At 44.0% G+C, this 16130-nt stretch overlaps 1 protein-coding gene across 13 annotated transcripts in view; it reads right to left on the bottom strand.

Moving 5' to 3' along the window:
* Npas3 (neuronal PAS domain protein 3) overlaps positions 1-16130 on the bottom strand; it is an 845822-nt gene that overhangs the window by 11891 nt on the left and 817801 nt on the right. For all 13 annotated transcript variants that reach the window (XM_051146005.1, XM_051146022.1, XM_051146014.1 and 10 more), the window contains 2 exons: positions 12899-13092; positions 8933-9039 (listed from right to left, as the gene is read on the bottom strand). In XM_051146005.1, coding sequence (XP_051001962.1) covers positions 8933-9039; positions 12899-13092 — 301 coding nt within the window. The remainder of the gene's footprint in view (positions 1-8932; positions 9040-12898; positions 13093-16130) is intronic.

Raw genomic sequence — 16130 nt, 5'->3', positions numbered from 1 at the left:
CATATGCATTAAGGAGCTGCAATACTTGGTGCATTCAGGTAAGCATAGAGTAACTAGAAAATGGTGAGCTCATCGGAGGGAGAGGCCACACTTCACATTCATGCGGCTGAACAAAGAGCTTCATTATTGTCGTGTGGATAGGAGGCCACATCTGCAGCACTCTTACTCTCTCACCAAGCTACCTCCATCAATAGCTGTGGAACAGAGTGGTGCCTTTTGCTAGGAACTCAAAAATGATTTCCGAATGCATTGACGTGGAGTGTGTGTGTGTGTGTGTGTGTGTGTGTGTGTGTGTGTGTGTGTGTGTGTGTGTATTTAAGTAAGGGTGTGTGTGTATGCACACTAAAATCATGTTTTCTACTTAGTACCACAGTTGGGTGCTTAGCTGTGGCCACTGGTTTTCTTTCTGCATTCACAAAACTGGCAGATGAAACATGAAAAAGAATACTGACTCTTTAATCTCTGCTTCTTCACCTAAGGCCCAAGGCAGGCTGACAGGGAACTTCATTCTGGAAACAGACTTATTGAAAAAAAAAAAATTCTGGATTACTTTTTCCTCTGCTTTTGAAAACTGTAGGCTACTGGAGGAATGAACCTGATGCGAGCTGAAGACAAGAACAAATTTCTTTATCTAAAAAGTTATAGTCCTTGATGCTTACAGGAAGGTCATTGTTAAAATCCACGGGAGACACAGCACTGTAGCCGGAGACTCTGCTGAATGCTTTATTTACTTGCGTTGGAGACAGATTTTCATTTAGAACTGCTCAGAGGATCAAATGAGGCTTTGGTGTCAGGCATACTTTCCTATAGATTTTGCAATTAGCGTGCTAGCTATGTCTTAGCTGGTAAGCATCCACACATTGGTCCCCCTCCCCTCTCTTTCTTTTTGTAAATCTATATGCTGAGCAATACTTGGTCAAGTTGGATGAGATTTGATATTTAACGGGAGTTCCAAGCTTAAAGACAAAAGACCCATGGATGTTCTGTGAATGACTGTGCATCAAGTATGGATCCCCTTGAACACACTAATGACAGGCCCTGCCTGAGCCACCAGCTGTGGTTTACGGCCTCAGAAGAGGTTTTGTCCTCTCGCCCTGCCAATTGATAGACCTTTATTAACTGCTAATATTGAATCATGCAGAAAACTTTTCATTGATTTAGGACATGTCTATTTGTTCAATTTAAAAAATAAATTTCCCCCTTCTTCGTGATAATGTACGGAATTGGAGTCCAAGGCTTTTAAACCTTGTTGGCATCGGTGTGCTGTTCTCAGACAGAAAGAATCAAAGGACTGGCAGCATGAGTGACATGAGATCTCGGAGCTTACTTATTTTTTAAATTGTACGTGTATGAGTGCTTTCCCCGCACACATGTGTGCGCACCACAGGTATGTCTGGTGTCTGTGGGTTACCTGGCCTTGGAGTTATAGACAGCTGGTTGTGATCCATCAGGTGGGCGCTGGGAATCGAACCCTGGACCTCTGCAAGAGCTGTGTTACCGATCACTGGACCACCTCTACAACCCTGAGAGTTTTTTTTTTTTTTCAAGCTGTTTTTAATCCAAGCAGGGAGTTTCAGTACTACTCATACCTACCTCTACCAACCTACAACAGTGAGGGACAGTGTTTTTCTGGCCAGTGTGCTTTCCTTTTAGAAAAGATTTGCTATTATAAAAAGTCCTCAGCATGGCACCAAGAAAGGATTCTGGCCAGGAATGAGGAAATGGTAGATTTCTCCAATCGCCGGGGAAGACTGTTTTGTTTTTGAGTGCTACTGTGTGTTAGGGGTAGGGGATGATGGTAAACAGCCTGTCCATGAGCCTGCCCACTGACGGACAGTGGAGTCAATCCACGCTCATCAGGGCCTCCTCTGACACTGGGCAGTTGACCTCACCGAACAGTCATTAGTTTCACTCTTCAATAGAGATTTCTTTCCAGTTGCCTTTGAATGGAGGGAGGCTTCTCACTTTCACTCTTGGTTTATAATGCTGACAACTATATGGAAAATGGCATGGGACGTCTGCTAAAGGGCAAATCGTTACGAGTGAAGTCTTCACCTTAAAATGTTAGAGGTGATAGAGGGTCAGAGATGAAAGGAGAGGTAAAGGGGGCAGAAGGAATGAAATAGACCTGTCTATCCTCAGTGGACCACCCTACATTGCTGGATGTAGTCATTTTGTTAAACCTTAAACGTCTTTATAAAGAAGCTTTGGTGTATGAGGCACAGATGTTTTGCATTACAAATCAGTTATATTTCATTTTTGTAACATTTTCTTATGAAAACATGATACTCTCATGCTGCAGCCATTGCTAATTATCTACTGGAGGGTCCCTACTACCCCCACCCTCCACTTCTAGATAGAAGAACTTTGTGTTTTATGTCTTTATGGCCTTCTCCAAAGTGACAAGGAACAGTGGAACCACAAGTAGTGATTATACCCTTAGGGCAGCATGTGGCTTAGGTATGGGCACGATGACATGCAGGACAAGGAGACACAGGGGACGTCTCTCCACTGGTGGGAGGCTCTGGGAATGTCTGCCTTCTCAAACGTAAGCACAGCCAGGGACTAACCATTCTGTGGAGTGATAGTTGTTGGATATGGGAACTACTTGATCATGAGGACATAATTAAGAAAGTTAGGAAGAGCTGGGCAGTGGTGGTGCATGCTTTAATCCCAGCACTCGGGAGGCCAGCCTGGTCTACAAAGGACAGTCAAGGCTACACAGAGAAACCCTGTCTGGAAAAAAAAAAAGATAGTTATGAAAAAAGTTTATGCCATTTAACCTGGGTCTCTGTCATGTGGAATAAGAAATGCTTGAGTTGATATGCCCCATGCAAAACTCCATGAAGCCAGGAAGGATGTGTGCATTGATTGGGAGGGTTGGTTAACCTCACAACTGCAGATAAACTGTTGTATACTAGCCTCGTGCATGAACTAAATTCTGTGCTGCTCAACTGGACCTAAACAAAGCCTGAAAGACCTTTTCCAATATTCTGGCTGTTGTTTTAAGGGAAATATAAAGATAACTCACAGAAGATCAAGACTAGATGGCGTGATAAGAAAGTGATGGAGTGGATTCTCTTTAGGCTAGTTGACTTAGGTGAAATGGATGATTTACAAGTATTAATTGTTTTCTGGATCATGTTTTATAAAAGCTATTTTTAAGGGCTATTTTTGATGTTGTTGAATTAAAAAAACAAAACAACAACAACAACAACAACAACAACAACAAAAAACCCAAATGTAGCCACTACTTGAACTAGCAACATGGGGCAGGAGTCTGCTGGAGAGTTGAACTGATCAGTTAAATCAAAGTTGTAGCTTGCTCTTAAGGAAAGAAAGTTTGTATTCCATGCTGCTTTATACATTTCTTCTCCTGAAATGCCCTTGGTACTCCCCCATGTCTCCTGCCATCTTGGCTTCTCCCCATCCTCTTTCTAGGGCTGGGGAAAGCGTGCCTGTGCGCCTCCACTGGGGCTCCTTCTCCATCTTCCCTTCGGATGCCCCGACCGCTGGGATCTCGGAATTTTACTCATACATCTTAGTCCTCTTCATTTTTATGTTATATATTCAGGGTTCGCTGTCTCACACCGCCTTCCCCGCCAGTATGTAAGCTTTCTGAATACTTTATTTTTAAACCTTCTAGTAATACCACAAGGTACTGTATACGGTAAGTAGTCAGAAATGTTACATGAAGGTGAGTGGGCACCGTATCCCTACTCTAATTCACACATGTAATAAAGTATTCATAGGAAACTATTACCCTGGGGAGAAGAAACATCAAAGATGTCCTTTTCCTTCCTAAGCTACATATCATTACTTTTAATGTAGTGTGGATGGTTTGCCTGTGTATATATACATGTATGCCATAAGCATGAGATGCCTGCAGAGGTTAGAAGAGGGTGTTGGACCCCCTGGAACTGGAATTACAGATAGTTGTTAGCCACCATGTGGGCGCTGGGAGTCAAACCCAGGTTCTCTGCAAAACCAGCAAGGGCTTTTAGTCACTGAATCATTTCCCAGTCCCAGTTTCTCGTTTTCTTAAAAGTCAAGTTTATCAAACAATTATATACTCATTTCGTTTGAACTGTGCTCACACGCCACTGTCATCATCAAAACCCACTCCAAATCTAGAAGAAAATGAACTTCACATGATTAGTTGGTTTATATTTACTCCTTATAGCATAGTTCTTTCTAGAATGCTAGCATGCTCAGTACTGCTCGGTCTTCAGTGTGAAGAGCTGGCTGTGATCGTACATTTACAAACCCTGGATTGTGAGTCAGTAGATTTGACATAGACCCGAAGTCTTGCACGTCTACAACCTCCTTGCACATGTCCACACTGCCCCCTGAACAGGGTGACAAGTGGGACAAGCACTCAGCTGGTGAGCTGCCGGCTTGCTGGCCTTGTTCTCTGTACTTGCCTGCCACGGACTTGAAAAGCCCAAATCAGCACTGGCCCCAAGAAGAAAGATATAAAAATGCTAACCCTGACCAATCGCTGCCTAAAACTTGGGTGTGCTCTTGCTATCTATGGCAGTCTCTGCAGCTAACCAACAGGCAGTGATACAGGCTGGCTTGGCTTCTGGAAGAGAGGCAGCTGTGATAGTTACTCAGTGAATTTCCTTCCATGGGAATTTTCATATTCATAAAGGAGGGGAGGAAAAAAAAATCACTTGCTTTGGGAAAAAGCCCAGCAGTGGCCAGGTAGCTAACTCCCTGAAGACCTAGCCCAGAAGAAGCTGCAAGATCAGGAAACAGCAGAAAGCGCCTGGTGCGATCTGTATCTGGCCCACCCATCAAACTTTATTCTTTCTCTTCTTCCCTCACTTGCAGCTCCCTTTTCCTGTGAGCTATGGCTGCATACCCAAATCAACAATTAAATTCCCCCTTTGTTTGTGTGGCAGATGACAAATGCATGGAGGACATCTTGTGTTGCCTAGGCAGGCAGGGCACTTACTTTGATTGATGCTCAGTTGTAGAAAAAAATGAGCTGGGAAGGAATTACAATGGAGGGCCTGCAGACTGGAAGGGGATATACTAATTAGTCCTGCATTAAGCAGTCTGCTTGCATTTGGCGATGAGACGCCTTCAGGAGGGAAGTGTAGGGGTTATTGATGCACAACAGCATGGAATGCATTATGCCAGGTAGCTGTATATTCATTTTGCTAAAAATTGTATTAAGAAGCAAACACTTTGGCTACCGTGCACTTTTTAAACACCCACGCTCTAGTATACTGGGTCAGCCATGATTTTTATCTCTATTTGGTCCAGTAGGCAACAGGGCAGGCCTTTTGTGTCTCTGTAAAGACTTTCAGAGATTTTGTTTGCTTGTTTGTTTGTTTGTTTGTTTTCCCACTGTGGCTAAGGGTCTAGCGAGGGGAAACTGCCACTGTCTACAGTTGCAGAGTCTTGAGTCTTGGTGAAACACAATGTCATGAAGTGAAAGAAGGACACGTCTCCTTTTAAGGTTTTAGAGATGCTGACTTGACTCAGGATGAACCCTAGGGGCTGCATCAGACCCTAGGCAAAGACTTTGTTAGTAGGGAGAGAGACAAATGCGAATCACATGTCTGCATCTGGCTCAGCGGTCTAAGGTTCAGACAGAACGTTCGGTGCTGAAACATCTCATAATTCAAGGGTGACCCAGATGCTCTAGGTAGCAGGAACACGTTATCCAGGTGACATGGATGGTCATCTCTAGGTCACTGTCTCTTGAGCAATGGAAGACTGGAGGGCAGTAGGGATAGAAAGGTCCCCCAAATAATCACTACCATCTGCAGTTTAAAATTCAAACTGTGAAACGCTGATTTAGTCCATTTGACCTGAAGAACCAATGAAACTGAGCGGAATGAAAAGAAGTTAAAGAGGTCTTTTGTCCCAGTGAGAAATAAACAGACTTGGAACGCTCTTGACTTTAGAATGATAGTCACTAGGTAGACAGAACTTGAACTCCTGGTAATCCTCCTGCCTCAGCCTCTCTACAGGGATTACAGATGTGAGCCACTAAAGCCTGCTAGCAGTGTGGCTCTGTGGGTTGAGATCTATCTTGCTAACACCAGGCATCTTGAACTTTTCTGATTCTAGGGATAAGTTCATTTACAGATTCACAGACACCTATGCTGAGAAGAGATGACAATGATAAAGATAGGATTTCTTTCTAGTCCTCAGAGATGGCTGAGCCCCCTTTTCTTTAAGTTTTATCTATGACTCAGAGCACAAGTCAGGTATCAGAATATCTGAAGTATGATCAGATGTCTAAAACCTGCCTTTCACAGACAGAACCAGGGTCTGTGCCAATAGCTCTAGGAAGAAAAGCTAAATAGTTAATGTGGTTTATTTTTTAACCATCCCTTTGTTTTAGAATTCTATCTCATTCTTGAACTGATTCTATGTCACTGTGACCTTCTCCTGCCAGGAGGGCACAGTTGAGGCCCCCTTCAGTAATAGCCTAGGGCTTTGGACAAGCAAGATGCTGTGCTGGCTCCTTGCCTTTTCTTCCAGTGTTTACACAACCAAGACTTATTACATGCTCTGTCATTTTGTTACTGGGCTGGCTTTGGTCTGAGAATTAGGTAAACATCAGACATTCCATCACACAATTTTAAACTCAATCTTACTTTATAATGATGTTAATGTTTATTGTACCAAGCGAGATGCATTTGTATATTTCAGCATCTCACTTCAGTCACAGAATGCAAAACCTGACATTGGAATCAGCTTGGTGTGTGTGTGTGTGTGTGTGTGTGTGTGTGTGTGCGTGTGTGAGTGATTGAAGATATTAAGCTCTACAAGAACACTGGAATTTCAATCTGATTAGGATCAAAATTCTGCGGGATCAAAACAGTCCTTTTTCTCCCCCCACAGTTTTGACTAATTGTGCGCTACTTGACATTGTGAGGTTATTCCACAGCACGATAGCTACACATGTGAAGTATATTTTACTGTGCAGAATTACCAGCTCATTCTATTTGGTTTTCAATGTGTTTAAGGTTATTAAAAGAACTCAAAATGAGGAGTAATGTATATGAGTTAAAAGAACAAACTCATTGTTAGTAGGCTAACTCATAAAGCAATAGCCAATATGTCAATATCAAGTAATAGGGAAAAAAAATCAGAGAATGTGAAAGCATACTTTCTCTGTTTATTAGCTGGCCAGACAGCAGAGAAATTAGGAGAACTGCATAATGGTGGGTGGTAGTGTCATTTATTTCCCAGCACTTTTATATTATTCCAGCTACTGAAAATGAGACAAAAGTGGCTGGGGGAAAAATGACATCAAGCGCATTTGTTGGAGACTGCTGCCGCTTGGGAAGAAGGGAGTAAGCTGCATGGTCTTGCATTCTACAGGAACTGTGTTTCTTTAACTTGTATATTAAGTCTTAGAGAAACAACATGGTGTTTGCCAAATAAGGCCCAAGGATGTCAAAGTTCCTTAAAAATCAGGACCGTGTCTCTGAGGTTCAGACCTTAATCAAAGCTCCCAAATGAGAAAGCAATCCCTGCTCCAGCCCCCCAACCCCTGTACCCCCTTCCTCACCAACATGAGGCAGGGTAGTGTCTTGAAGGCAGTATATTCATTTTAAAAGTCTATATCTCTGGCCTGTGGTATCCAGAAATATATCCAGTGGTCCCTTCGGAGGTCTGTATTTTCTACATTCCCCCCCCCCCCCCCGCCGAATTCCCAGCAACAAAGAACCTGATGTTTCTGTTCAGGAAACAGCATCATTTTCCTCCCCAATTAATTGAAGAGCCATCTGCTTCTGTGATACATCACACCCATTCATTCTTAGCAACAAGTGTGTTCCCTGACTCCCTGGGGAGTGATATCGAGGCACGTGCCCAGAGTTGGGAGTAGACTGTACTGGAGAGCAGCCTGTAGCCAGGCTAGGCCCAGAGACACAGATATACAGAATCTGGCATTGAATTTGGTCCCATGCCAGTGTTGCTAATGTAGAGTTCAAAGCACAGTAACACAATGTTAACCACGCAGGGACTCGGCCTAGCTCAGTCTCCATCAGGCTTTGAAGAGCTGAGCTGAGAGTGAAGAATTGATATCTAGGAGAATAGTAGCTCTTCTCTTCTGTAATAAGAAGGGGCAAGGGCTACCATGCTGGTCTTTGTGACATAAAGCCTTCACCTCGAGGTGGACTATTTCATTGGTAGCACCTTGGCTGCACTGCAAGTCAGGCTTCTGAACTTTGTAGAACCTTCAGAGAATGTAGCTGGTAGGGCTTGTCCTTTAGGAAGTCTGTAGAATGGTTATATGCTTGGAAGAGGGAGCTTCTGTGCAGGAACAGGCTAGTGGACTCTGAGAGAAACATACTTGCTGAGTGAGTCTTTATGTCAGTTGTTGCTTAGACTCAAGCAGAGTGCGCTCCTCCCGCTCCCATTCTACAGAAGATCTCTTTGAGTTCACTCTGAGGCCAGGAGCCCAGAGCAAGACTCAAGGAATGAAGACCAGTCCCTGATTCCCAGGGACTGCAAGCCATAAGCTCCTCTGTCCGAGCCTCTTTAGAAAGAGACTGACATTGACATGTGCTGTTCATGCAAGGGGTTCTTCCCCTGGCCCTCAGGACTTTGCCCTCGCCAGTTTTTGTGGCCAGGCAAGCAGGCATTTTTACGAGGCTCTGGCCTATTTGAACTTATCGTCTCCCACGTATGGTTTGAAACAGAAACTACTTCCTGTGAGAGAAAGCAGAAGAGGCCACACAATTCTAGATGAGTGCCCACAGAGCCCACGATTTCTCTGGGCCCCAGGTCCGGCTTTCAATATAACACCAATGCCAGTTGAAAGTATTTATATCTCACTGTCTCTCACTGTGTGAGAGTCGTTTCAGATATAGACAGGTGACATGAGGGGGCAAGTCAGCACTGAGCCCTCCCCCATGACGTCAGACCGCATGGGCTCCTCCCCTATAGAGGTACTTACAGTCCAGGTGGCTGTGCCTGATGCCTTCCACATCTTCGGCATGGATGAAGTGGTAGCATCTTTTCCCTACGATGTCTACAGGGGTCAGATCCATGTAATCACTAATCCTATGAAGAGAACAACACAGGCTGGAACTCAGAGAGGAGGAGACTAGTGAGACTGTCAAATAATGCATGGAGCTGGTCTAGCAACACTTCCATCGTGCCATGTACCTGTGAGGACGAGGCCCTTTGAGCAAATGCTCTCAGCAGGGATATGTCTGTGGAGTATAACATCATGGTTTTTTTTTTCTTCTTCAAATTTTGGATATGTGCTAGATCAAGCAATTGCATTTAAGTAATTAGGTGGGGTTTTTCCTTGGCACCAGAATGTACATTTAGACAACGTAATTCCATGAAATTATTGGGGAACTGTAACAATGCAAGATCCTCATTACAGGACAAGATAATTCAAGGTTACATAATAAAATAAAAACATGTTATGTTTATACCAAATGATTAGAGACACCTTTCATTTCAGCAGATTGGTCTTCTGTTGGTTATTTCCATGAAAAAGGGATTCAACTGCTTCTTGGCACAAAGTCCAAATTGGCATTTCAAGGGATATAATTTAAATGCTGAGACATACAGATGCCTGAGGGTGTTATCTTTTTTAGTCTCAGTCATTTGGGAGCTCGGCTTTCACTCCTGCCTCTTTTAACTGGTACTTTGTGGTAGATCCTACACAGAAACTTTTAAAGCGCGTCAGCAGCTCTTCTGGGCCTGCACTTGACAGTATATACATACCCATGCCTGAGTTGATTGTCCGGTGTCCTCGGGCAGGACAGAGGAAAACAGAATCCAAACTATAAAGCACATAGGGGCATCTGCCTTGTTTATAGAGACATGTATAAAATGCCTACTGCTTTCTGTTTCACTCATTCTGGTTGGTAAAAATAGATTTTGTTTAACTTATTCTATTGTCCCTTTAAAAATATGTACAACTAGGATCTATTCAAATATAAGGCAAATATTTAGAAATGTCACCTTTAAGAGTCATGAGATTAATGTTGGGGAATTATGCCTGACCCACTAGGCAGGAAAATAAAAAGGAATGGTGATACAACAATGGCATGGAGTTAGCTGGGCATGGTGGTACATGTTTGTAATTCCAGCACCTGGGAGGCAGAGGCAGAGGGATCTCTGAATTTGAGGCCAGCCTGGTCTATATAGTGAGTCTCAGGACAGCCAGGGCTATGTAGTGAGACCATGTCTCAAATCAAATAAATAAACAAATAAACAAACAAACAAATAAATAAACAAATAAAGCAAGCAAGTTATGGAGTATAATTAAAATATACTACTCCATGAGGTGAGTGGATTTTTCAGTGTCTAGTGATTGAAATAATTTTTTTGGCCAAACTAGAATCCTTAGTGAGAGAAGATTCCTTGGGGGAGATGAAAAGGAACTCTCAGAGCATTTGTGACACAAAACAGATCTGTTGTTCTGTTTGTTAGTTTGTTTCCCAAGGACAGTTAACACCCCATCTCTGCCTGCACACACACAAAAGGGAGGCAGGATGTCATTAAAAGACCCTCCTTGGTGTCTGTGAAATCTGCCAGTTCCTGAGAGCATTAGATGCTTGCTTTGCCCTGGGCCATCCTAAAGATTGCAGAAGAATTGCAAAGGAGCAAGCTTAGTTCCCAGTTAACAATTTCCTAATTAAATAATAAACCCTAGGAAAAAGCCAGGCCATTCTTTGAGGGAGGCCTTCTCTGGTTAATTCTTTATTTGAATGAACACCTTCAATGAAATCAGGATCAAGCCCTTTCAGTGGACCAGAGCCTGTTGCAGTGCACGTGACCAGAACAGCAGAAAAGAAATTCTTAATCAAGGTCCGCAAGTGGCAGGCCAGAAGAGGGGCCATCCTTCCGCGTCCTCAGTTCCCTCACCTATAAATAATGTCAGGCTTAGTGGTGCTTAGCAGTGTCCAGAGCTTGTCACATGGCAGCTTTTCAGTAAACCAAATATGCAATTATTCTTTAATAAGGGACATTATTTTAGAATTGCTGTCATCTTCATTTGGGAAACAACGATGCATTGGATTAGTTGATGGAGGTTTTTTGTTTGTCCATTTTGGGTTTTGTTTTTTGTTTGTTTGTTTTTTTTTTTTAGGGGGACAGGGGAGAAAAAAGCTAAGAGCAGGTCACAAAAATAATCTCAATTGTTAGAAAGGGACATTGAGAGCCTGTTAAAAAAAAAAATCAGTTGCTTGATCAGAGCCATGAAAATCTGTGGCATTTTGGGACAGGACAATCATTGGAAATTTGGCAGTTGAGTAGAAGCATCAATTTTTGGAAGGTGTGGTGATGGTGGGGCTGAACCAAACCTGAGGTGTGTTCCTCTGGCATTGTGTCTCCCTTGTTTGGTCTCCTCTGGTGTCCCACAGCTTACTTAGAGGCTAACTGGCTTTGTATATGCTAGTTGTATTCTTCCATTGTGTGTACATATGGCTATTCCAACTGGTTCTTTACAATTTGCCCTGACCACTAAAAGAAAATTAGGAGAATGAAACACCTCCCAGGATGTTGCTATGTCAGGGCTGTGAATTCCCCTCTTCAAATCAAGCTTGCTCATGCTGACAGATGCAACACTAGCCCTTACCTACAGAGCAGCCTGACCTGAGACACAGCTGGCCAAGGTCAGCAGCCACGGTTTGTAGACACCTACTCCTATCAATCCCTCCAGCTAACTTGTCTTTCCCGACCTCATGTGTCCTCTCCAGAACACTGGCGACGCACCCCAGTGTACAGTCACACAAAATGCGAGCACATTCAGAATGACTTAGCGAGCTGTAGAGACAAGCTCCTGCGACTGTCTACACTGTTGAGCCTCAGAGCTCAGGTAAATTCTTCCTCTCAGCCAGTCCCTGGCTAGAAATAGGAGACCATTCCAAAGGTGATCTCAGCTTTAGTAGAAATTCCCAGTGGACGGGGTAGATGCAGGCACTTTGGGCCTTCTCCTGGCTTGGCTCTGGAGAGGTCAATTACTCAAGCCTCTTGACCCCTCTTCTCTTTTGTTTCCCCTCTGAAGGCATTCACAGGGCTCAGGGGACTTATATCGCCTTCAAACCTGACAACAGTCTGTGGCCCCAAAGTGTCCTTCCTCAACCGCCTCACTAATTCTTGAAACACCAGGAGATGGACAGACTTGCCATGCTGCCTTCCCAAGACAGACATACAGGCAGCCCCTCCCCTCCCCTCCCTCTGCACCCCGGTTGTCACTTCACATCAGTCAGATGGGCTGGTGACTTCCAGGTGAAAGGTCTGTAAGGTGCCCCATCTTCGATCTCCGTCCCTCGCTTTGTGCTTAATGGAAAAAGTGAACTTTCAAACCAGAGGCTAAAAAGCCCCTTTTGTAAAAGCTCAGTCTCGGGGAAGAACTGCCAACTCATTTCTAGGATGAGTCATCTTTTTTTTAATTTATAAAAGCGAACTCCTCGGGATGACAAAGTTTTATTTAATAGTATTGCAAATTCCTTTTGCAGCAGATTTCCTCTGGGAGCCACAGATTCTCATCTGTCCTGTACTAAATGTCTGTGAGGGCACTGTCCGTCAGGAGGCGAGGCCCTTGAATTAGTGGGAAGCAGGTCACCCCGAGGCACAGGAGATGTCTTCCACTGCATCATTTTGCCAATAACATCCCAGCCCTGCTCTCTACTTGGGTCCTCAGCCAAAATGGTCCTTCTTTATAGTGGATGGATGTCTGGGTACCCAATTCATTCAATTGTTGTCCCAAATGTAAATCAGGGGAGCAATGTAAATTTCAGATAAAAAGCATGTTTGGTGTCAGTCCAAACAGCCATTAAAAACAAGATCAGGATTTACAATGAACCTCACTGGGAAAGTAAAATCTTTCAGGCAGCCAAAAACAAACCTTCCCCAATGGGCAGTGTGCAATGGGCAAACGAACATGAAAACAAAGTACCTATTTTCACAGTAAATGATATTGAGGTCCATGTTTACTCGAGTGACGAACATATGGCAGTCAATTCTGACTTCATTGATGGTAGGGGGAGGCAAGGCATGGGCCACCACCACGAGGCCCATGATTTGGCTGGGGACGGTCCTCCCGTGGGACAGCGATACTCTGAGGCGAAGCCGGCCTGTTATGTGAATCACCTGGAAAAAAGAATATTAAGTACAGGACACCAGTCAATTGCACATCCCAGAAGTCAAGGTTATTTCTTCTGAGGAAAGGAAAATCTCATTGGGAACAACCGGTATTAGGTTGTATTTGCTGTAGTCCCAGTGGCTGTCAGCTCGCCCTTCGTGTATTCATAGCAAAGCCCAGAGATCACTTCTACATGACTTTTTTGGGGTAGCATTTTATTTTTTTAGGGACTCCCCACCCCCCGCTTCCGCATTTATGGGAAACTCCTCATCAGATCCTATGACTAAGATGCTGAGCACTGAGCTAGCTGTGGAAGGAAACGTTTTGAGTTACTAGCCTTGTTGGTAAGAGATGTCTTTCTCTGATTTTGTAGTGAGAGAGATTACATGGCCATCTGTTTCCTGGAAGTCATGGCTCAGAGATTTCCCTTATTCGGGAAATTCAGCAAATTTTTACAAAAGTCTGAATAACAGACTCAGGGCTATGATATGAATGGGTTCTTTTGATGACGGACATGTCTCACCGGGCAGTGCCGTGTTACCAGGAGTTCAGCCATTGACTGCAGCACCCAGGGGGATTCGACCTGTGATGCATTCCTTGCACTCACACTCCAGTAGAGTCAGGAAGATGCATAGCACTCTGGGGGCATCTCAGAAGCACCTGCCCCTGAAATACTGGTCCCAATTGTTTGGTTGATCAGCCAAAAGATCCCTACCACCCAGAACCACCAGAGGAGAACCACAGGGTCAACTTCTAGAAAGGATACATTAGACAAAGCAAAGCCATAAACGGGTGGGAACCATGAAGAGCTCCTATGGCTATGCTTTGAGAAGACAGAAATGGGGCGTGTCTATCAGACTTGGAAATTCACGCTCTCTCTCTCTCTCTCTCTCTCTCTCTGTGTGTGTGTGTGTGTGTGTGTGCGCGCGTGCGCGCGCATACATGCACGTGTGAACTCTTGCTGCATTTGAGGCCCCTGTTCCTGTGTGTGGATCACATAAAACAAAGCCAAATAGACTCAGGTGGTGTAATCTACAAGAAACTCTGCTTAGTGGCTGAGTTCCCACATCTGCTTTGCTCTCCGAATCCATCATGAGCGTCACCCCACCTGTCACAATTCCACACTTGCTCCCTTGCCACCAGGAAGCCAAGCAGGACCAGGTCCCCCTCTCCTCTCCTCGCCTTGCCTCGCCTCTCCAGAACCATGCCACAGCATCTGGAGTCTGCTCTCCTTCCCAGGGGCTTCACCAGTGACTCCTTTTCCATTTTATTTTTGCTTCTCTTAAGTTATTCTGTTTTCCAAAAGCAGTGCACACTCCTGTCAGTCAGGAAGCAGGATCAAAGCTTTCAGGGCTGCCCTTCAGAGCCCTGGCTGTTGTAAATAATACCTCTACTCTGTCACCCTTCACATGAGTGCCCAGAGCCGAGGAGCCGGGGAAACACCAGCCAGGAGGATTATTTAGGTTATTTCTGCAGCGGCTTTTTTCGACCACCCACATTTGAAGTTGAGTAAATTCATACTTAATGCACCTTTGCTTTAAGCTTTGGTCAGATGAGGCACTTTATGAATATTTGAAACCATTCCTGGAGGCAAGGGTGCTAAAACACCATCAGAGACACACTTTTTTATTTTTATTTTTTTGCAAGACCTCATTAACTAATAAAGAAATAGCTAAAAGAAACAGGATTAACTCCACAGGAGGGGCGCTGCAGTCCCGTCCTCCTCCCAGCTAGGCTTATATAGATGCTCATTTATCATGATCTGTCCTGTTTTATCAGGAAAACTCAGCTTAGAAACACAGAGATCTATACATGCTCAGAAAAACCCACCCCCAGAAATGATATAGCGAATAATCCCTGCTCGGTGTTCTGCTCTGCAGCAGTTTCAAGGCATCTGGGCTGGAGGACACGTAGGGAAGGCAGATATGGAGACGGAGCCCCTGTGTCACATCTGCCTGTTCTCTGGGCTCCAAGCTTGGCTGTGGCCATCGTGGCGTTGGAGGACAAACAAAGCAGAGTTCAGTTGGGTCTAGACTTGCAGTGTTCTGATGCTGTCACCTGGGGCAAAGCATTCAGCCTCTCTGTGTCTCACGTTTTCCTCCTGTGAAATGGGGATAACAGTGACCATCCTGCGGTCACACTCTGGAAACAAAGGAGGCTGTCCGCACAGATGCTTTGCAGTTGGCAAAGGACTCTCTGACTTTTAAATACCACCTTTCCCTTTAACACCAAGCAGTAAGGCTAAGGACCAAATATCTATTTAGTGCTGGTCAATGTCCTATTTTTTGGATAGATGATAACACTACATATCTGGATGACAATATGAAATTTTCCATTCTTTAGGCAAGGACAGAGGGTCTGGGGAGTCCATTATCTGCCCAGTCACCTAGCTTAGAGATGGCAAGTTGCCTGAAGCCTAGGTTTCTGAGTCTCACGCAAGTGTCATTTGAATGCTATTATGCCTGGTGGTTTTTTGGTTTGTTTGTTTGTTTTTTGTTTTTTGTTTTTTGTTTTTATGCCCATGCTCTTGCTGAATGAAGCACTAGAAATACATGCCAGATGGCAGCTTGCTACCCTAGGTAAAGTCTACTATGAATCTTCAGAATGACTGCTTAGAAGTGAAAGCTAAGATGTTGAAAAGTCTTTGGGATGCTGTACAAACTAGGAAGAAAAAAAAAAGGGAAGAGAGAGGGTGGGATTGAATGAAATTCTTTTGGATCTCATGATTAAATTTTGGGTTTAAATTAATATATTTTCTGGAACTTGTTTTTGTAATGCCTTTACCTCTATGTAATGGGTTATGCTGAGAATCCGACTGCCTGTAGCATGCATAAAAATATGTGGAGAGCTTTTTTTTTTTTTTTAAATTTCATTTCTGCTTTTAGACTTAAGAGGTAAAAGAGCAAGAATTGTAAAGAGGGCCTGAGTTCAAATCCTAGCTTTGATACTTGATGATACCAAGAGAAATGACTACCTATTTCTCAGTCACTAAGTAAAATATTAGAAGCCTGCCATAAAGAGAACAAACACATGCATCCCTCCATAT

This window comes from Acomys russatus, chromosome 1, assembly GCF_903995435.1.
Source record: "Acomys russatus chromosome 1, mAcoRus1.1, whole genome shotgun sequence".
Taxonomy (NCBI): Eukaryota; Metazoa; Chordata; class Mammalia; order Rodentia; family Muridae; genus Acomys; species Acomys russatus.
This window is presented reverse-complemented; position numbering and strand designations above follow the sequence as displayed.